Source organism: Emydura macquarii, unplaced genomic scaffold (genome assembly GCF_026122565.2).
Source record: "Emydura macquarii macquarii isolate MOO-44397 ecotype Brisbane River unplaced genomic scaffold, CSIRO-AGI_Emac_v2 contig_1644, whole genome shotgun sequence".
NCBI lineage: Eukaryota > Metazoa > Chordata > Testudines > Chelidae > Emydura > Emydura macquarii.
Genome location: NW_027131781.1, coordinates 5,886,476 through 5,908,955, shown reverse-complemented (window position 1 = coordinate 5,908,955; position 22,480 = coordinate 5,886,476). Strand labels below are relative to the sequence as shown.

Here is a 22,480-nt window from a genome sequence, read left to right as displayed (position 1 = left end):
CTTTCCCAAACCCCCACTTGTGGCCTTCAATCAACCCCCGAAACTTGTAAAGTTCATCATCAGAAGAAAACTCCCCACAGACCAGGACCCACCAACTCAAAGCAGCACCAGACCCTGCCAGAACAACAGATGCAAAACCTGCAGACATAGCTCCACTGCTACGATAATCATTACTCCCCATTACAAACCTTTCAAGTTTCAGGGATCCTACACATGCTTATTACAACACATTGTATACCTCATCCGGTGGACTAAATACCCCAAAAATAGCTATGTGGGTGAAACCAGACAATCACCATGCTCCCAAATGAATTCCCTCAGAAAAACGTCAAAAACAGCATATCACTCATGGGCAAACATTTTTCACAAAACGATCTCTCCATAGCTGACATTTCAGTCCTTGTCCTCAAAAAAAAAAAAAAGCCTGTATAACAACTTCAGAATGAGTCTGGGATCTTAAATTCACAACTTTGCTAGACTCTAAAATTGTCATCTTAATAGACATTGGATTTATGGGTTCTTACTCAATCTGTAACCCACTAACTCCATTTTTCTTCTTATGACTGCAGAAGTGTCAACAGGCCACTTCACCTTGAATGGTCTCTTAGAATGTGTGTTAACTACTGATGCTAAACAATCTATTCCACTTTGTGTTTAACTGTGACACTCCTGAGTATCTTCCCCAAACCTGAAGATCTCTGTGTAGTTCAAAAGCTTGTCTCTTTCACCAACAGAAGTTGGTCCAATAACAGATATTGCCTCACACACCTTGTCTTTCTAATCACCTGTCATGGGTTATGCCAATCTCAATACCCCATTTAGAATAATAAATTATAGGGCTGGAAGGACCTCGAGAGGTCTTCTAGTCCATCTCCCCTGCACTGAGACAGGATCAAGTGTACCCAAACCATCCCTAACAGCTGTTTTTCTAACTAATTCTTAAAAATCTCCAATTACGAGGTTTTCACAACCTGCCTTGCTAACCTATTGGAGAACTAAACTATCCTTATAGTTAGGAAAATGTTTCCAAATATCTAACCTAAATCTCACTTGCCACAGATTAAGCCAATAACTTCTTGTCCTACCTTCAGTGGACATGGAGAACAATTGATCACCCTCTACTTTATAATAGCCCATGCCATATTTGAAGACTTATCAGGTCCCTCCTCAATCTTTTCTTCTATGCTATTTCATACACGTGAAAAACTCTTTTTGAATTGATTCTTGAGCCTGCCACCCTCTTCATGGAAATCCCTTCTGATGGCCCACAAGAAATTAGCTGACAGTCATCCACTTATCTCAATTGTTTATCTTATCACTGGACTGCTCATTAATGTGGAGGGAAAAGGTTTAAAGAAGGGAGAAAGGGGCATGTAAGATTACTGGAATTGCAATAAGAGGAAGACAAGAAGAGCAGAGAGGAAAAAGGGAAGAGAATTTAGTGAGTTTGAATGCACGCACGCAAAAATGGGTACCTGTTACCACCCTGATCACTTTGTTTATAATTTTTTCACCCAACTTCTCATTTAAGTTTGTTTACTTTGTAGACTGTACACTCCTTGGGAGAGGAACTGTTATCTTTCTGTATGTTTGGAAAGCATCTACCCATCTGTTGATGCTATAGCAATCTAAATAAATGAATATTAATAAAATGGAAATTGCCCTAAAAATAGTGTAAAAGTGTTGCTAGGTCATCTGATTTGATGACACAGGTGACACAAAACAGAAGACAGAAAAAAATGTCCTCTCCATAAATAACTATGGAAGAGGAAAGTGAAAAAGGTAATTGTGCCATTACGTAGAAACAGAGAATAGTTTACAGATATTAACTCTAAGTCAGTGGTCTCTACAGGAAATGCTGAGCTACAACTGGTGTGTATTGTGGGGGAAAAAGGAAATACGGGATTCCTATACTAGTGCCATGCTCCAGAGTGGCTGAAATACTCTTTACTTTTCAGAGTGGGACTCATCCTATCAAGAATTGTGAGGACATGTCTTGAAACAGAAAGGTTTCTGGAGTGTCTGAATATCAGAATACTTAGTCTAGCAAAGATTGTACAACATGAGGACGAAAGTTAAGGCTGCCAGGAGGCACCAACTTCTTTAATTTCTCTTTTCAAAATATCCGTGCTGTGCAATTCTCACACAGATGGCTGTAACTTTATACAATTTAAACATTACTTCCCTAACTACATTACATTACATAACTCTGCAATGAAGAGGGATCTTCAGATTAATGTAATTTTTAGAACTCCTGACTAACTTTTTGGCCAGACACCCTTAAATTTAAAATTTTGAATGATAATTCCAAATGCTTTGCCATCAAGGTCTATATAAAATGTTATAGTTTATTAAATTTCCAACCAAGAAATTCATTATCAATGTAAGAGTCATAACTAAATGAGAAAGTATATTACACTCCCTCCCTCCAATGTACCACACAGTGCCACCCATTTTCCCATCACCAAGCACCACCTCTTCCATCCCCCAAAGAGGAAGAAAGCACACCCTGTCCCAACCTAGCTGCTTCTAGCTGCTTTCACACTATTGTGGTTTGCAGGTGAAAACTGTTGGTTAAAGTTAAGATTTTGTCACAGCTATTTTTAGTAAAAGTCAGGGACAGGTCATGGGCAGTAAATAAAAATTCATTGACGCCTGTGATCTGTCCTTGACTTTTACTAAAAATAACTGTGACAAAATGAGGCTGACTGGGCGATGAGAGCCCGAGACCAGCTAAAGATGTGGGGGGCAGGGGTCCCAACACCTACCGCAGTTGTGACAGTGCCAGGACCCTCACTGCCCATAGCAGCTGTGGGACCGTGCTGGAAGCTCTGGATCTGCGGGCCCCCTGGGCTGGTGGCTCAGAGCTGCAGGGGGCCCTCGTGATGGAAGGAAGTTCTAGGTCCCCCAGCCACCCTCAGCTGCTCGGAGGTGCAGTTGCAGAGTGCTGTGGGGGCCCTACTACCGCTCATGGCAGGTCGGAGCTCCAGGTCTCCTCCACACCTTACCCGTGGTAGCTTGGAGCTGCAGGGCCCCCTTGGCAGCTGGGAGCTCTGTGTCAGTGGGGCCCACTCTGGTTCCTGCTACCCACAGCAGCGTGGAGCTCCTGGTCCCCCTGCCACCCGTAGGGGCTGACAGCTCCGGCCCCATCACCCCGAGGCTGAAGCAGAAAATGTCACAGAGGTCTCTGGAAATCACAGAATCCGTGACTTTCATGACCTCTGTGACATAAGATTAACCTTACTGTGGGTCAATGCTCTCTTTCATTTGTCTGCATTCAATGGGTGATGAGCACTCCTGTAATCAGCACTTTGCTTACCCTGTCTGAGATGATACAAAGCAAATATCACAACTTGATGGTATGAGAGCAGGTTCTGGAGAAGACACGAAATGGTTACTTGCCTTTTGTTTGGTTGTTTGGTCTGTTGAGGGCCATGCCTGTGCCTTGTATAAGTGCTCCAAGGAGCTCTTCCTTAGTTTCCAGGGCCCCTATAAGGGGCCCCCGCAGGAATAGAGGGTTCCAAAACAGATTACAGAGAGACCCATTGTGGGTCTTGCAGTACCTTTTTTGAGGTTAAATGGATAGTTTTATGTCTTTTGAGTTAAGAGTCCCATGAAGGAGACCCAGATCTCTTCATCTTGGGATCAAAATGCTCTTTTCTTCCCCTGCTGTGAGAGCTATTACCAGCTGAGGAGGAATATTATCTGACAATATGCACATCAGAGAAGATTTTCAAGCCCTAGAGACCACAGGGTCTGAGGAGGGACATATGGATTTCTTCATCAGAAATATTTTCACGTGCACCTCCATAGCTTTTAGAGTTCTCCCTGAGATCAACTTAAAAACTAAGCTTCAGACACAAAAGGCATCTGGTTGCCCATCATTAAGAGGTATTACACTGCCTTGCAGGAGGGACATTTTTTGAATCCTGAAGCCTTCTGTTCCACCATAGCAGGCAGAACACAGTACTAAACCATCTCTGGGGGAGTCATATTCTCAAGATGAGAGAATAAATAAAAAATAGGCAGAAGGAAAATGGTAAATCTACACTCATCTTATCATTAAACTAACACTGACTTAGTGATAAGACCACACAGTCAGCAAAGAGGTTTTGACACTGCACAGTTCCTACTTGAAGTCATGGGTGATGAGAAGGACCTGAGGGACAGTTAGATTCACCTTGCCACTTATGCCCTGAGTTGGGAGCACAGTGACACTCAGGACCTCTCTGGACATGGCTGGCCAAAAGAATCCAAATTCACATGCACAACATGCACAAACACTTGAAGAAGAATCACCAATGTGTCCATGTTTCTTGGTGAACAAAATAATTTAGTTGCCTCTACAACCATGGTAACCAAGAAGGATAAGCTTGGAAGCAGGTCCCTGTAACTTTTAAAACTTCTTTAGTAATATAAATATTTCAAAGTACCTGTTTTGTTCTCCTGAACATTGGCGATGGGCTGTTGGGACTACCGGCTTTTGAAGACAATTTGTTATTTGGTGTAGTCAAGAACCCCTCAGGTCGGTCAAACAAATCTAGTTTCAGCACAGGAAACCCATTATAGCTATAAAAGAAATCATGCATAATTTAACCTTTATAAGACCGTTTCAATCAGAAGAGAACATATGGTTTAAGAATGTCAGTGGAGCAGTCATACTTTCCTCAGGTAACAGTTTGAAGCAGCTATACAGAAAGTTTTTTATTGAATGTTATGGATGACTTGAATAAACACAAGCTCTTAACTTGTTGCATCCATTTACTGAACCAATTCTGATTCTTAAGTAACAGTTTTTCTTTATTAGTATTCCAACAAATTAGCACAAGTCAACTGCATTAGTATTGACTGCAGTTAGTAGAAGAAACTTCTGTGCTGATTTAATCTCTAATGAACACTCTCTAATGAAAGGACACAGAGGCCCATAAAAATCAATATATGCACTACAAAACCATCTGAAAGACAAAATTGGATTGCTAGATTAAAATGGACTATTGGTAATGTAATAAAGAACCCAATAGAAATAATCTAATTTGACATGTAATTGCTAAATTAATAACATCAGTTTTCACCCTAGGTCTGATTCTGTGAGACACAGTGTTTCCCGCAAAGCAATAAGCATCCTCAGTTTGTACTGAAATCAATGGGAGCTGACGGACACTCAATATTTTATAAGAGGTCTTCTGCAAATTGTGACCCTGAATGTTGTTTTAAAATTCAGATATAGATAGCAGCAGCCAGTGTGACTGATATTAAAATACTGAATAAAGTAATGTGATGTCCACAGAAATGAAAGTAATTAAAGCTGGCAGAGCAGGCTTTTCACATGTAAGCTTTTTTACAGAATTTAGAATTGCAGGACTGGAAAAGTTGTGTTCTATAGCTACCACAATACAGCTCTATAAATTAGCTATAGAAAGACAACAGGGCACTTTTTTATTCTTGTTGTTTGCAAGTAGCTTATCCTGCTCCCTTGAATACCTGTACTGCAAAGGGTGCTCTTCGCCATTAGGTAGGTGAGGGATCTCAGGTGGTGTTATGAAAACCGTGTGTTCACTCTTGTAAGACTCATCCAGCTCGATAAGCCGTGTTTCACCACTCTTGTCCATATCTACCTGCAGAAATTTAATTACAAGAACAGTACGTGTTAAAATTATATTTGGTTATGGGAAATTAACATAAGTCTATGGCACAGCACAGGCAAACGGTATGCAATATTAGCATCAAAGAACTGCATTTGGGAGCCAGGAATTTCTGGTAAGATGATGATTAAGCGGCACAGTTGTCGGGGTGAGGTTAAATGAGGATTAGCTATGTCATGTTGATGCACCTTTTTGATAAAGCCTTTTCCCAGTCAAAATCTATATAACAGTCCCCAAACTAGGGAAGGAGTGCTGCTAAGAAAACACCTTTTGGCATCTGGATGCTTTATCTGTAACAATTTTTAGCACTTCAACACCAACCTGCTTGTTACCTTTGAGATATCTGTGTCAGAACATTTATCTGTTTAATGAAGAATTTATTTTCATTCATATAGTATGCTCATAGCCATTTTGTTTCCTGATGGATCCCATTAATTGGCCAGAGCAGTTCGTTTTGTGAGAAAGACCATCCTTCAGAGGTAAGCCATTGGAAACTTGTGTGCAAACAGAAGAAACAGCTTCAACTTAATTTTCCAATATGAAAATTTACAGCTATTCTTTTATTCCAACTCGATCACTGACTGGACTAATGACATAAGTCTGATCCAACGATGTAATTTAGTGAGAACAGATAACTCTAACAGCAATTTCAATTTCTTACACAGTAATAAACTTCTGTAATTGAGATACACTAGCAAGTCTTTCTGTCTACTTAGCGTACACATATTTAAAGAGATGCCAGATTTAAGGCATCTGACCTATCCAAAGTAACAGATATTGCTTAAACTTTCTGCTCTCTGTTAGAGAGGAAGAATTGGACTCAGTTGTAACATTCAATTAGGCAAAACAAAAATGCTGTTTTCCTGAAAAACCAAATGGAAGCAGAAGCTGCCTAACGATACTACTCAAAGCTTTCCTTTCCATTCCTTGAGCCACAGAAACATTCTTACAAGGAAGTGTGGTTTTGCCATTGGAGAGAAGAGGGGAAGAATAAAAGAAGGGAATTTTTACCACATACCAACAGATCTTCTTAGCATTATAGTTTGAATCATTTGTGTGCTTCAGGAGCAGTTGCGTTGGAAACTGTAGAATTTCAGATAGTTCTTAAAATAAGCTACTCAATTACCTCATCTGGGACACATTTTTTAGTCCAACACCAACATTTAAATTACATGAATGGCTGTGTGGCTGTGAAACAAACCACTGAGATAAGAACAGGAAGGGGATTGGAATTAAAATTAAAGCCATGCCATATGCCCTCATCATGTATGTCAAGTATATGGCAGGCTCCCCTGGCTACAAGACAAGGTACTGAACTTTTACCCTCAGTCTTTTCTCCTGGAAAGACAGTTATTGACCATATACCTAAACTTAGCCTCCTACTGTGTAAGCGGTCAGCTGATTTTAATAAGCTTATTACACATAATGGATCTGTAGGAGGATATCTTCTTTTCCTTTAAACATGTATTTCTCTATGAATACTGCACAAGAAGGATGGTAAATCTACCCACTTCAGGAAGAGACAAAAGCTTCGTTAAGCCACTATGGCCTGATTTTCAGATGCACTGAGCACCCTTACTGCCACTAAAGTCAATGGGAGCTTCAGAGGCTCAGCAGCACCTCTGAAATTCATACCTGGTGCAGTCAGGATTCTAATGGCCAAGTGCATTGTGTTTGCACAAAATACACCAAAGAACGTGGAAAGTGAAACTGGAAGAAATCACTGGGGATAAAAGCCCCAACTCCTGAAATTAATCTGACTGAACTTTGACTGCATAACACTAGAAATCAATATACTGTAACACTTACAAAGCCTCTCAATCCTATCAGACACAGAAGAGAACTGCACTTTTACTGTGTTTGGATGACAAGCTCTCTCTTGCAAGAAATGCTGACTGGTCAGATGAACAAGCTCTGCCACTCTCTTTTGTAAAATTAATTACTCTCTTGGATCCAACATCATTCCTGGCTTTCTGTCCCTGCAATGTTTTTTCTGCTCATAATGTGACACATCTCTCCAACGTCAATGAACTGGCATCAGGGGAAATCTGCCTCCTTCCTAGGACATGGAAAATGCTAAATTTTTGCTGCTGCTGTGTTCAACTCAGGTACCTTGACATCTATTTAACATTCATCACTATTATCTAAAAGTGTGCTCTTGCTCGCTTTTGGAAAAGTAAATGTCATTGTCTTCCAGCCCTCTTTAAGCATTATAGTATCAGAAATTGCAAAGGCACATTATCTAATTCAGATTCAGAGTTATCTCTAGAATTTCAGAATATTCAGACACATTTTCTGACACTTGCTGATATAACCTGCCACAGACAAATCTTCTACATTATAACCAGCAAATACAGAGTGAGATGTATCTAACTGAAACAAATCACAAATATTGTTTTTCTTCAATAACTCCCCTAAAAAAGGAATCTCAAGAGTAAACGTGTCAACAGCAGCAAGTGGTATTGTTATCCTTATATAGATTTAAATAAATAAAAACTGCACTAAAATTCACGAAAATGCACACTAAATTATAATTGTTATATTTTAAAGGTACATTTAAAACCAAGAGTTTAGGGCTGGTCAAAAGTGCCAAGCTGACAGCCCTATAGACCGAAGTCTTCTGTTTATGCACATAAGCAGCATTGGCAGCAGCAGCAGTACAGGCTTTCCTACGCTGCTGCATGCCTGACCTAGAGTGACCACTCCACGGGATGAGCAGGCAGTCTATTCTCCACAAAGAAGCTAATGAGTCAATAGCTATGGAGACTGAACAGGAAACATGTTCCATAAGAACTGGATTCAGCCCCCATTCTGAAGAACTTAAAATTTGGTACCGTCTTTGTCTTTCTATATATTGTGGTCAACACCATAATATAAATAAAACAACTAACGAGTCATTTCACACAAGCTAACAAACTGTGGCAATTGCTAATGGCTTTTGGTCACTACCTGCCTGAGATGGATTGCAACTGGAGATCTTTGAAACAAGAGAGTGCACATTCCATTGCCAATTCCCCAGTCCAGTTAGTTGTTCTGAATCAAACAATTTGTCCATGTGTCCTGTAAGTCAAAACATCTTGTGCCATTCTTAATATACAAGACTTTGGAAAATGACATGACCTGAGTCCGTGCTTTATTTGTGCTAATCTGCACTGACAACAATGTCTGTTTTATAAAAGCTTATCAAAAGGCATTTTTTCTTGCCGAACTTGAACTACGAAATCTACAGATTGATACTGTTGATTCCTGGAAGTTTAGCAACTCCAGATTCAGGTACAGAAAAAGCTGATTCCTACTGTAACATAAAATTAAAATAATTTCTTTACTTTGTAACAGAAACATATAGAATGTAGTTTCAAAAGGATCCTTAAAAACATTTAAAATTTGATAAACACAGCTTTTTGGTACACAGAGATGCTTTTAATCATGCATTTTACTGCATGAGACAGATTAAGAGGATTAGCAATGTAATCATCTGAACAGCAAGAACATATGGCTCTTTAAAAGCAGAAATAAATTAAACGTTATTTAATAATTTAAATATTTAGAAATATTTAAAGAAACCACAGTAACCGGTTCTTATTTTTGGTTTCAGCAATAAAGCATGTTAAACTCAGTTTATATAGATTGAAGTATTTCTTAACTGTTTCAGAAAAAATTAGATCTTGTGAGACAATTTAGTAATGTCCTTTCATTACACAAAATGGATAATCAATAAAGAACTGCTTCTGTGTAGGGGAAATAAAGATGAATAAGAGACTATGCCTGGGCTTGAGATGCAACCATGATGGTGGTTTGGAACAGGGCAATCACACTGGCTCCAGTTGCACATACTATGAAACTGGTTATCTGGAAGATGACCAAGATTGTCTAGGCTTTAAGAAAGTTGCCTACCATCATCCAGTTGTGTTCTAAGACAACCACACAGCTGCCTTTGTACTGTACCAGTCATGGCAAATGGCCAATATAAATATCTGGTCATCAGAGGGAAAGAAGGAGAATGACCCACCTAATCGTTGATTTTTCCCACAGTATAACCCTTGGCATTTTTAATTTTAATATCCTAAACCCAAAAACAACATCAGAAGTAAGGGGGGGTGTCAAGAAATATAGTGTGAAAGGACCTTACTATTGATCTAAAGTTGAAGAAATCCCTTTGTGAGAATCTATTCATCCTACTGAGAAAGGTCTGACTGGGGAAATTACTCCATAAGGATCAACAAATCCTAGGTGTATAATGCAGTTTTTCTGTGCCCCCGTTTCCAAATCTTTAGAAGTAGTTGCCCATTTTTGTAAAGCTCATGGAAATCCTTAGGCAAAAGGCACAATGCAAGAATTATGATAAAGCACTATAGAAGACTTTTATTCTCACAACATCCTGGTGAGACAATAAGTATTATCCACATTTTAGAGACTAGAAACAGATATTCTGTAGAAAAGCTGCCCACAGAATGAAGTGGTGAAAGAACCAGGCTCTCCGTTTTATACTCAAACATGCTGCCTTTTAATTCTTTTCTAAAAGTAGAACCTCTTGCTTTGTCTTACAAGCTGCATAGACTATTTGCTGATTGTACAGTAGCAGCATCAACACAAGAGTTAAGCCTTCAGAGTATCGTTTGAACTCCCAGCAACAAATAATTTTAGCTAAGACACTGATTTATGTGCATATTGAAACCATTCTATAAAATGAAATGAAATGTACGAATGAACTTGGCATTTGTATAATAATCTCATTTTGAATAAAAGCCCTATTTAACATTAGACACACAATTAGTGTGCACTGCAATTATGTATGAATACTGCTCAGCAGTGTTAGACACTGGAGTACATTCTCGCCTGTCTGCAATTTTCCTTTTTTAAACAGTTTAACATGGGTCACATGCTTTACTAGGAAGCCAGTTAAAGATTTTTTTCTGTTAAATCGTAAAGATATCTTGAATGTTTAACAAATGTTTAATTAAATCAATTCGTGGTCTACAAACATGTACAATTATGCTTTTTTTATTCATTTGTTTTTAGATAGCTATAAAAACAGACCTCAGGCTATAAAAGCAGATAAAGAAAATTGTGCAAAATTACACCACTTTATAGACGTTCAAATCAAATCTTTCTGCACAATAAGTCAGACCTGTTCTCAGATTTTTTTTTCAAAGCACTGATTCTTCAGTCAGACTTTCTTGTGCTTTGCCCCCTAACCAGTAACTATTCTAATAATCTTCAACATTAATTCCTGTGGAACAAACAGCAGGTGATCTACTTTACAGGAAATCACAGAAAACAGCATGCACTACTTTTACATCAGTGTCCCAGAACAGAATGTTCCAGGTACCCACAGCAAGACAACAAGCAGGTCATATTTCCTACAATATTAACAGGAACTTTTGGTTACAGTAAAATATAGCCAAATAATATTAAAAATTGTGGGTTGCAATTTAATCCTCACTAAACTGAGGCATGCTGTTCTACCATAATGCAGAAAATAAGAGGTAGAATTTTCAGTCAGGATCAAGCCAATTTTGTGTACCCACTTCTGCACATGCAACTAACTTCAGCAGTAAAAGTGAGTACACAAGTGTTTTGCCTGGACCAAAGCCATAACATGAGAATTGAGTACTTGTGCATTATTTTGGGCACTATCAACGGTATGCACTAAAACAGAGACTGGGCTTAACGTTTGGATGGTACTTACGGTAAACAAATTTACTTCTGCAAATGATGCACAAATATAAACCTACTTAGAAATGGACCGCTCAGCATTCTGGCTTTAAAATGAGCTGGCACTATGAGCCAATCCAGCAAAGCACTCAGACCTTCTTCAGTAAAATTAGCTTCAGGGCTTGTCTACATGGGGGAACACAGAAAAGTTAATCCAAATTAATTAATGGTGTGCATTTAAAGTGGTTTGGTTAAAACACACTAAATACCTGTGTGGACAATCTAATTCAGAATTAAAGTGGCTTTAATTCAGTTTAGTTTAACTCACTTTGGAAACAAATTAAGATAAACTGAATTAAGGCTACTTGAACTCTGAATAAGAATGTTCATGTGGGGGCTTAATGCGATTTAACTAATCCATTTTAAATTCACAATTTTTGTTGATTTGGATTAATTTTTCTGAGTGTCCTCTATAGACAAGCTCTTAGTTACTGGTCAGTAACCTGGTGGAAAACGCCACTCGCAATCATGAAGAACTCCAAACATGACCGTGACAGAATTACCTTTCCTCCTCAAAGTAGGTTTCAGATAGGAAAACAGCTTGGCAATAAGAAGCTATAGCAGCAAAGAGTATAGTCCATTAATGTAGTATGAAGCCATGATGTTAAATTAATGCTGCCCACAAAAACGTCATTAAAAAAACTTGATAAAGATTTTTCAAAATATACAGTAATATATCTTGCTAGTTGAAGAATTCCATGCAAGATACATTTGATAGCAAGTCTATTAGAAAATATTCACATGTAAAAGTAGAATATTAATAAATAAAATAATTAGATTTAAAACAGCTACAACAGGAAGGAGCCTTATGTGGGAATCATATATAACTGTAGTTGCTAGGAGTGTAAAGAGTAATGATACAAGTAAATGTTTTCTTATTATACATCAGTATACATACATATATACTAAAACAATGAGTCTGAATTAGTAAATTAGAAAAGCTGCAAGTTTTGAAGTAGAATTGATTAAAAGAAATCAACTCCACGTTAGCAAAGATCAAGTGGGCCTTGTTTACTATATAAAAAAAAGTAACTAACGGATACTATTCAGTTTCTTATGGTGCTCATATTCAATTCCAAACAATTATATAAAATATACATCCTATAAAACTAAGCTACTATTTAAGGACTGTGGTATTATCCCATAGAACTGTAGGGAGAACTATAACTTAAATTATTAGAAATATCATTTTTCTTAACATGAGCCAAACCTTTCAAAATATCTATGTATGTGCATGTACAAATCACAACCTGCATACATGTACAGGGCTTTGCAGATACACTTTTGAATACTTGGGCTATCTAGCTATTCACGTCACCTGAATTTCCACTTCAACATCGGAGGAAAGTGACTCTAGAATAACATTTGCACTAGGGCACCAGAAAACAAAGTGAAACAGAAAAGAAAAAGCAGAAATGGAAATAATTTATAAAGAAGTTATATTAGGCTTACTATAACTATATGACAAACACATTGCATTATCTACAGTATCTATGGAAGTGAGCATTGGAAAATGCTGAATCAATCATACTAAAAAACACACTTACTTTATCTACACAATCATCAAAAAATGCAAGGCTTGCATCCTTATCACTAACAAAGGAACATTCTTCAATGAAGCGAATAAACATTTGAGTTTTGATCATCAATGTGTAGAATTTTTGATGTGACCGATCTCGACTTTTTAAGAACCCTATCAAACAAAGTATATGCATGTAAGAACACTTTGAAGCAAAAGGAAACAGCACATATTTCACTAACAAATAGAATAGTTACAGAATCTATACCAAAAATATCTTTTAAAAAATCTAATAATTGTTATGAAATTTCTCTGTTATTACTGTGTTAACAAATACAGTCAATTAGACACATTTGACCTTTTTAGAACTGTTCTGCCAGAGGCACTATATCATTTTTACCCATTACCCTTCCACAGTATTTTCATTTTTTCCATTCAGCACACTAACAAGAAAATCGTTCTTTCATCTTCATTATCACTCCAATGAAAAATAATTTTTGTAGATTTTATTTGCTTATGATTAAAGATCAAGAATATGACCCTTTACCTTGTAGTTCAAAGAGGGAACTTGCATCTGTGGCGGTCTCAGAAGGAGCCTGTGTTATTGGCCTTAGGTACGACCTGTAACCTTTTAATAATGAGGCCATGAAACAAAGAAATGCCTCCTGGATCTCCATATCTAACAAATGCAACTTCTTCCCCGAATTATAATCATAATCGTTCATTGCTAATTCCATTAATGCATCTTCTCGTGGTCTTTGCTGCACTGTGAACAACAATAGTGTTAAATAAAACACTCTCCTAGATCAATGTTAAAAATATTCTTAATGTTGACCAAAGCTATGACTTCCTTCTTCTCTAATTGGGTTTACTTGTCACCAGCTATGCTCCATCACAGTAAATTTATAATATTCTATATCTGGTTTAAATACAATAGTGAAGTATGATGATTAATTTAGCATGACTGTCTGCACACAAATCACTAGTCTGCACGTTTTACAAGAGGCAGAGAGAGACACACCTTTACCTTTTCTATACATCTGTTACTATGGAAACAAAAACAGAATTGGTATGGACACAGCGTAGTGACATGCTAATAAAAAGGGTAGTTTATGGAATCTATTGAAATTTACACAATAGTTGGTGAAATAAATGAGTTTTTAAGGACATGGTAATCACAGATTTGGATGCATGTATATTTTATAATGCCTTCTTTCCCAAAGTGCCCAGAAGACATTTATTGACACAATATATACACAAAACCATTGAAATGCATATGGCAACCATTGAAATGCATATGGCAACTTCAGTGCCCAGTGAGGGCGAAACAGGGCACTTGGGTAAAGGAAACTAGTACAAATCCCTACTCTTATGAAACGTGCCTCTAGGTCTTTAGTGTCCACACAAAGCCAGTAGGACTCTGATTCCCAAGGCTTCTCTGCTTTTCTCTCTCACACTTACACAGAGTGGTGACATGCTAATAGTATCTAAATAGAACAGAAATATGGGTTCATTATTGTGTTCCAACACTTTACGGTTGCAGCCACAGTCTCCATTAGAAACCGTGCTTATATGAATTTAGACTGCAGTGACAATTCAAGAAAGAATCCATTTTATTCTAAATTACATAGACCAGTGATTCCAAACCCATGAACTGGGGGCCAAAAGTGGTCTGTGAGATCTTTCAAAATGGCCTGCCGCTCCCCTCCCACTGGCTACAGAAGGAAACCGCCACTTAAGGACCCAGCTGGAGCATGTTGCTGTGGGGCTACAAGAGTGATGCAGGCTCCTTGCTGCACTCAAGGGGATGGTAGATCAGCGCTCCACACCCTCTGGCTGTAGCAGGGAGCACAGCAAAGAGCTCCACCTGGATTCCTAGGTGCTGCGGTCCATGCTGGAGCCAGAGGGAAAGGAGCACTGATCTCCCGTTCCCCTGTCTGCAGAAGGGAGCCACTGCCTAGGGACCCAGCTGGCATGCATGGGGCTATAGGACTCGTGTGGTTTCCCTGCTGCAGCCAGGGGGACCATAGATCAGCAAAGAGGCAGCCTCCTCACTGAACTCCTTCTGTCTGGCTGTGTGTGGGGGGAGGGGGAGAGGGAGCTGCTGGCAGAGCAGCTTGAGGAGGGGCAGGACTCTAAAAATCAGTGCCTTCCAGTTTGGCCTGCACTTAGCAGGCCACCCATCGTGACTTAGCTGCCAGGTCACATGCTTCAGGGTGTAGTGACAGTCACTCATTTATACTAGTGCTTTGTCTGTGAGTGTGTGACATACTGTGAGTAATTTGTAGGTGTAAAATAGTGAATGTAAAATGAGCACAGTAACATCAAAATGTTTACTTTAAATATGTAGTGATTTGTACTTCTTAATGGTATGTACCTCAATACATTTTTTTACGAGTTGATAGACTGGTGGCCCTTCAGGGTTGTAAAAATGAGATTTGTGGCCCTCAAGCCAAAAAGATTGGGAACCAGACATAGACAATGTATGGATTTTAGAAATTGCTAAGAAAATCCTTTTCCCACTGTAAGGTAATATGTAGCAATTAGGAAACTATATGATCATTATAATCATTTAATCTTAAGTAATACATACTGCCATTTGTGCAGAAGGCTGTTTCTGGTAAGCTCTGAACAATACAAGACATTGTTAACTTCTGATATCAATGCTCAAGATTTTAAAAAATGGGTGCCTAAAATCAGGAACCTAATCCTATATTTAGGCTCCAGAGTAAGTGGCCTGATTTTCAGAAGTGCCGAACACCCACCCTAACTTTAGATACCCATTTTTTAAGATTTTGGCTAAGGTATATTAACTTCTAAAACATATTAAACATACCTGCTTTGGACTGACTCCATCCCCTTCCTATTCTAATGCACTTCTTAACCACTTGTTATCTCTGCCAGCGCAATTTAGTCTTGTATGGCCCTGATCCAAAGCCCATTTAAATCAACTGAAAGACTCCCATTGATTTTAATGGGATTCCGATCCGGTTCTAAATGTCATGAATTTCAAAATGCTGTTAGATTTCCCTCTCAGTTCATGAAGCAGGGTCATATTACCACCATCCTCCATCACATGAACTGGTTTCCTAATAGTCTATAAGACCCATTAAAAACTGCTCTCCTGATTTTCAAAACCACGGATTTGGTCCATATCACTGGTCTAACCTCATCTTTGTCTAATCCCGCTTGTGCCTGTCAATCCTCCAAAAATTCCAGTTTTCAATTAATCTATCATTGCTACCTGAGATCCCAAAGGCAGAGCTTTACGCAGTCCCACTCGTGGCCGTTGGCCTGCCTGAGTCAGTGGAGGGAGGAGAGTGGCGACAGCGTGCACTGGATTTCAGCTATTCTAGTTTCACCACCACCAGCAGCCTCTCAACAGCAACCCTAGCATAACCCTCAGGCTGCTCTGTCCTACACCACGGGCTGGACAGCTGCCCCAAGAATATAAAGAATGTAAATGTCACATGAAACCATGCACAGGAATGGAGCAATGGAGAATGAGGATACTAGGCACTATTAGCTTGTGTGCCCAAAATTACCTCAACTGTCAGATAAAGGCATGAGGACAATTGGGTGGTCTGTAAGGTGCAATCTGTCAAGAGCTTTATGGGTCTTGGCCTCTTTTTTGCTCTTCTGTCTCCCCTCATGACTTTTCACTTTTTTTGTGAGGATAGTAGCAAAGATGAAGAGATGTCCTTTCTCTAGTGCTTCATTTATATTGATGTTTCCCTACCCCAAAAGCCAGTTAATTATTTCTAATCTTTAAATTTATGCAAAACTTCCCCTTTTTGTAAAGCTTTTTGTGATATTTAACATGAAAGATGCCTTCAGAAAACTGAACTGTAACTTTTTCAATGCACCTGGATATCTATAAGATGCCTCTGTGTTACCTATTTTCTGTATTACTGCATCTGAAGAAGAGAGCTGAAGTCTCTCGAAAGCTTATGCCTACAAATATTAAATTTGTTAGTCTTTAAAGTGCCACAGAACTCTCGTTGTTTTTGCTGTATACAGACTAACACGGCTACCCCTCTGATAAAATCTACCAGTTAACATTGCTTACAATGCACCACAGTTAGTGAAAATCTTGTATTATATTTCCCCCACTCACATTCTGCCAGTTGCTGATACAAGTTATGTAAAGTGTTCATCAGATTTTTGCAAGGTTTCTTTGGTAAGATCTTCCATGCAACAGTTTTCTTATCTCCAGTTCTAGAAAGGGAAGAAGAAAAGTATTAATATTCAGAGACTGTCTTTTTGTTCTACGTTTGTACAACAACTAGCTCAATGGGGTCCCGGTCCATGACTAGGTGCTACGGTAATATAAATAAATAAAATAATAATAAAAATGGAAAATATATTTCTACACAGGGTCACATTCAGAAGACCTACTCCTATACGTATAAATAAAAATGAGTGTGCATTCACAATCCACTATATAAAGGTGGACATTTAATTTACAGTATGCAGATGTGGTCACATAGTTATCCAACTGATTACCCACACATTCTGATGGCGACTATACAACCAAATCCAAGAGTGGGAGAAAATTATCATCTAAAAAGATAGAAATGGTAATGCATTCAGAACTCATGAAAATAGAGCATTAGTAACAATGCCTAATACCAACCCTAATCGTGTGGGCAGAGATTAAATACATTTTCCCAGAAAGTTGTACTGGGGCACCTCAATATTCTTGTTATTCTGCTGCTAGGCCACTGGAGTATAGTCTGCCAACGATGTGCAACAGGGCTTAAACATTTTACTTCAAACGATCTAGCCCAAGGACTCAGCCTACAAGCCATGGCAAAAAAGATCCTGGATTGCCATGCCCCTTTAGCAGCCCCAACCCGTGCAGTTTAAAGAGGTAAAAAGGCTGCATGCTGTTTATTGTGCTCTGAATTTATCAACTTTCTATTTCATAAAATTTAAAAATGGTTTTGCTACACAGCACAAGAACAGTTTAAATATTTTATGAAATATGGCAATACTTTTAAAACTGTGATAACTTAGATTTGGAAGATGGAGATGACAGGAATTATGCAATGACCCGGATAAATTAACAGGTGAGGTGAAAGCCCTTTGTTGGAGAGATGAGGTAGATGTGACGTTGGGCAACATGCTGTTGAGGTGACATAAAAGTTACACTATTTCACTGTCAACAGAGGGCAGTAGCAAGTCTTTGAGACCATATCAAAGGCACAAAACAGGAATAATCTCATTGATCCCTCTGCTTTTTGCTAAACAGTCTATGTACATGATATCCACAGACTTCACATGCTCAAAGAAAATGCATCTGAAACTAGTCATTGCCAGTAGAAGCATGAAGACACCAACAATGAGAAGCAGAAGGTAAGAAGCTGAATCAACAAGCATGAAAGTAAAAGTAAAGAAAACAAACATAAAAAGATAGCAGTAGGAAAGAAATGCTGCTTCCTATGGACCCCTTGCTTCCCACCAAACAAGGGAAAAAGAAAAAAAAAAGAAAACAGATCATCATAGCCCATTCTCAATCAACTGCCAAAAATGCACACTAGAAAAGAGTTGTACAAAATTTCAGACATCAGCATAGCTCCCTTAACAAAATCTCTTTTCATAAACATAGTCAAGATTTTTTTTTTTTTTAAATTGTGGTCATAAAATTTGCACACAAAAATTAGACAAAATTAGACGGATAACCATACCATAATTCTTCATGATAAATTAAAAACAAAGAAAGATTAATGAACTCACCAGCTTCTTTAGTTAAAAAATAAATGAGTGATACCAAAAATAAATGCTATCAGTAGAACAAGATAAAAGAAACTTAAATAAAAGACTTTTTTTTTTGGAACCAAAAGACTGTTCTTAAAATTTATGAGCTACATGCATATTAACTGATCTTGAAGAATACTGTTTCTTTTTGATTTTTGGTGTCTTAAAGCATATATATATAAAATAATATATAATATAATTTTATATAATATTTGATTTAAAGTTTTATTAAATATACAATAGTCCCAAAGATCTTTTTAGAGTAACTTAGTATTAGTTTGTTTCAATCCTGAATAATTTTATTCAAATTCTATCCTTAAGACAATATTGCTCAAATAGAATATCTCACCTTCAGGGTTATCCTAGAGCAGTGTACCAGGCATATTTTTTTTTCCAGTGCAAAAGTTCTCATTGGCAGACAATACAGGGAGACTGGATTTATACAAAAAAGATACACACATCTATTTCTTTGTTTCAACAACGTCCAAATTCTCTCTCTAGCCTGTCTGGGCCCCGTGTAGCCTGTAAATGTCTAAAACCAGAATCCAGATCAGAGTGTTCACCTCATGTCTTGTATCCAGCAAGTAATTATGCCTACATCAATTCAAAAATTGACTATTGCCAGTTAACATCACCTCCTACAGTTAGAAATTCTCTGCGCAAGGCATTATGCCATCTACCCCACAAAAACAGCCCAGCCTATGTATTGTTTGATTGGTTTTTTGTGGACCGTGTGACCACAATGGAATGAACAGCAACATTCTCATTTGACGAACACAGGAAGAATGAAATCAATATTATTTACACAAGAACTGGATTGGTTGATATGTATTCTTGCAGTTTCACACTTAACTCCCACTTACTACATCTTTCCTTGGGTCAAACTGCTGAAAATACACTAGGGGTATGTCTACACAGCAAAGAAAAACCGGTGGCTGGCCCAGCTGCAAGGTTGTTTCATTGCTTGTAGACTCCTGGGCTGAGGCTGGAGCCCAAACTCTGGGACCCTCCCATTCCTCAGGGTCCTAGAGCCTGGGCACCAGCCCAAAAGTCTACATAGCAATGAAACAGTCCCATGGCCTGAGCCCTGTGAGCCAGAGTCGACTGGCACGGGCCAGTCATGGGTTTTTCTTTGCTGCACAGACATAAGGTATACAACACTCATCCCCGTGGGCTGCAGGACTTACACCCTGGCTCCCAGTATTGTTCCCTAATGGTTTTAAAAGTGCACTGCAATCATTTAAATCTCTTCAGCAGCTGACTTCTGACTATTTTGAGGATCTGTTAATAACTTGAACTCCAAAAGCTTTTAAAGAAACCTTAGAAATAACCAGTTCCTGAACAGCTTCTGAATATATGTTTAAAAACCCCCACAAGGCTACACACAATATTTAAAAATCATAAAGTGAGTTATGTTTATTTTTGGCACATCCTATGGAAATTGGAACCCTTGCTCCTTCCTCCTCGGCTCTATAAATGGCTTCTTCTTAGCTTTTATCAGACACACAGAAACTACAAAGATAAACAACATTGTTCTACAGAGTGGTAGTCTTACGGGTTGTGAGTGGTTATAATAGAAACTCTGATCTGTAGTTGAGCTTTATTCTTCTGGCTTAGCTTTCTTTATTTTGCAGAGAATTTTCTACATTCAAAGCTTTTTCACATTAGAAACAATGTGATCTAGTCTACAGAACATGGGATTACAAGGTAGGAACTTGTGAGTCCTAATGCCAGTTCTTGCCCAACTCACCACGTGATCTTGAGCAAGTTACTTACACTCTCTCTGTCTCAGTTTGCCACCTGAAAAACTGCAATAAAACCCATCTACCTAACCGCAGCCCTATGCAGATTTGTTTGGTAACATCTGTACTGAGCACTCAACTTGATAGCAACCTAAATGCTAAATATTAAGGAGAGAGACAAGGTTCATGAGGTAATATTTATTAGACCAACTTCTGCTGGTGAGAGAAGCTTTTGAGCCACACAGACTCTTCTTCATGTCTGGGAAAAGTACTCCGAGCATCACAGATAAATGCAAGGTGGAACAGATTGTTTAGCATAAGTAGTTAGCACATATTCTTAGGGACAATTCAAGGCAGAGAGGCATATTAACATCTCTGCAATTACAGGAAAAAGAGAGGTGGTTATTGGGTACAGATTGTTGTAATAAGCCATAAATCAAGTCTCTCTGTTCAGTCCATAATTTTTAGTGTCTAGCAGAGTTTTGAATTTAACTACTTATGCTATGCATATATAATAAAATAAATATATGAAAGGGTGCCTGGTGATGATGGTAAATGAGAACTTCTGCCTCCTTTCTGCTGAATTGGACAGAAATACCAATGAGCTATTGCTTTGGCCAGAGAAGCAGATCCATCGTAGAAGAAATGATGTTAAGATGCTACAACACAATTGAAACATGATGGGTAAAAAACAAACTTCAGATGGAATCTCTCAGTTTTTGCCATAAGAAATATGAAACAAACATCACAACCATACAAGAAAAATCAGTAAGAAATACTTACTGAGAAATGGTGTTGGTATCTAGGTCAACACAGCTAACATCCGGTGGGGGATCATACAGATCAAAGTATCTTGAATCAATTCCTACTATGAATGGACATGGTGCGCTTAACACATCTGCCAGTGCCAAAGGGCAAAGAGGAATGTACGGGCATGGCCAATGGAAAGGAAATATCATCTTTAAAAAAAAAAAAGCAAAACCCACAATATTCAGCCTACATTTATAGAAGGGTACAATCTCAGGCTGTTTTCCACAGTATAAAAATATTTAATATGAAAAGTAGCAGCATACAATTGAAATTATAAACTCTAATATTAATAGCTACTGTCAATAAGAAAAATTAAATTTACTTTTTAAATTTTTAGTTTGCTTATTCTGTAAAAACACAGATCTTCTGTTTACTAGCCTTTCTTCAGTAGAGGAATTAACACTGGTCTGTGAGAGGAAAGATATATAAAAATAATATACATATACAAGCCCTCTGACTGTACAAACAAAGAATATAGTCCTAGTGGGGCCATTTAGGAAATTAGAGTTCCTGCATTTTGTGCCTAAATAGCTTAGTGACTGACACAATATTGTAAATGACATTGTAGATAAGCAAAAGACAAAGTTAGGGTTAAATTCTACCCTCAATTCATTTGACATTTATTACTTCTGTGGTATTGCAGAGGAGAAATTTGGTCCTTATTTTTTAAGTATCACTCAAACTCAGAAGTAGTACATGTATTATTTGTTTTACAGTTTATTTCAATAATATTCTTTTTCACTAAAAAGGTCTGACTAGAAAAAGATAATGCTACTTACAGAGACTAATGCCTCTGTCACACTAGTAAGGACAGATGGTCGTAAGGAATGGATGAGAATTTTATGTTCCGTTACAGCAAATACAAGTAGAGTTACTGCATTCTCGGGTCCTAGATTCTGAAGCAGTGTAGAAAACTTGCCGCCACTGTTACAAAAAATAAAACACTGGTTAATATCAAACAATTTGGCAGAAAACTGCACTGAAAATATGAACAAAAAGTTCATTGTGTTCAGCATCACAACTGAATTTAAACTGAGGTATTGTAAACACACTGCAAACCTAGTTTTCCATTTGTGTCTATATTTTGCACTCGTTAAGAAGAAAAACTAGGCAGTATCATAAGTTTCATTATCCAGTAAAGAACACCTACTTTTCCTATAGTAATTGTGATTCTTTGAGATATTGTAGTCATAGTGTGGATCCCACTGTAAGTGTACATGCACCTCAAGCAAATGAGAATAGAATCTTTTGAATACTTGTGTCAGTCAAGCCACATTTGCATCTTGTGCTCC

General features: G+C 38.1%; 1 protein-coding gene across 2 annotated transcripts in view; it reads right to left on the bottom strand.

Moving 5' to 3' along the window:
• Positions 1-22,480, bottom strand: part of DENND4A (DENN domain containing 4A) — a 101,145-nt gene that overhangs the window by 35,500 nt on the left and 43,165 nt on the right. For both annotated transcript variants that reach the window (XR_010921273.1, XM_067555547.1), the window contains exons 9-15: positions 21,968-22,112; positions 21,162-21,337; positions 16,994-17,094; positions 13,424-13,642; positions 12,905-13,050; positions 5,482-5,615; positions 4,434-4,569 (exon numbers count right to left, since the gene is read on the bottom strand). Coding sequence is in view for 1 of the 2 variants with exons in the window: in XM_067555547.1 (XP_067411648.1) it covers positions 4,434-4,569; positions 5,482-5,615; positions 12,905-13,050; positions 13,424-13,642; positions 16,994-17,094; positions 21,162-21,337; positions 21,968-22,112 (1,057 nt within the window). In the remaining variant the exon portion in view is untranslated. The remainder of the gene's footprint in view (positions 1-4,433; positions 4,570-5,481; positions 5,616-12,904; positions 13,051-13,423; positions 13,643-16,993; positions 17,095-21,161; positions 21,338-21,967; positions 22,113-22,480) is intronic.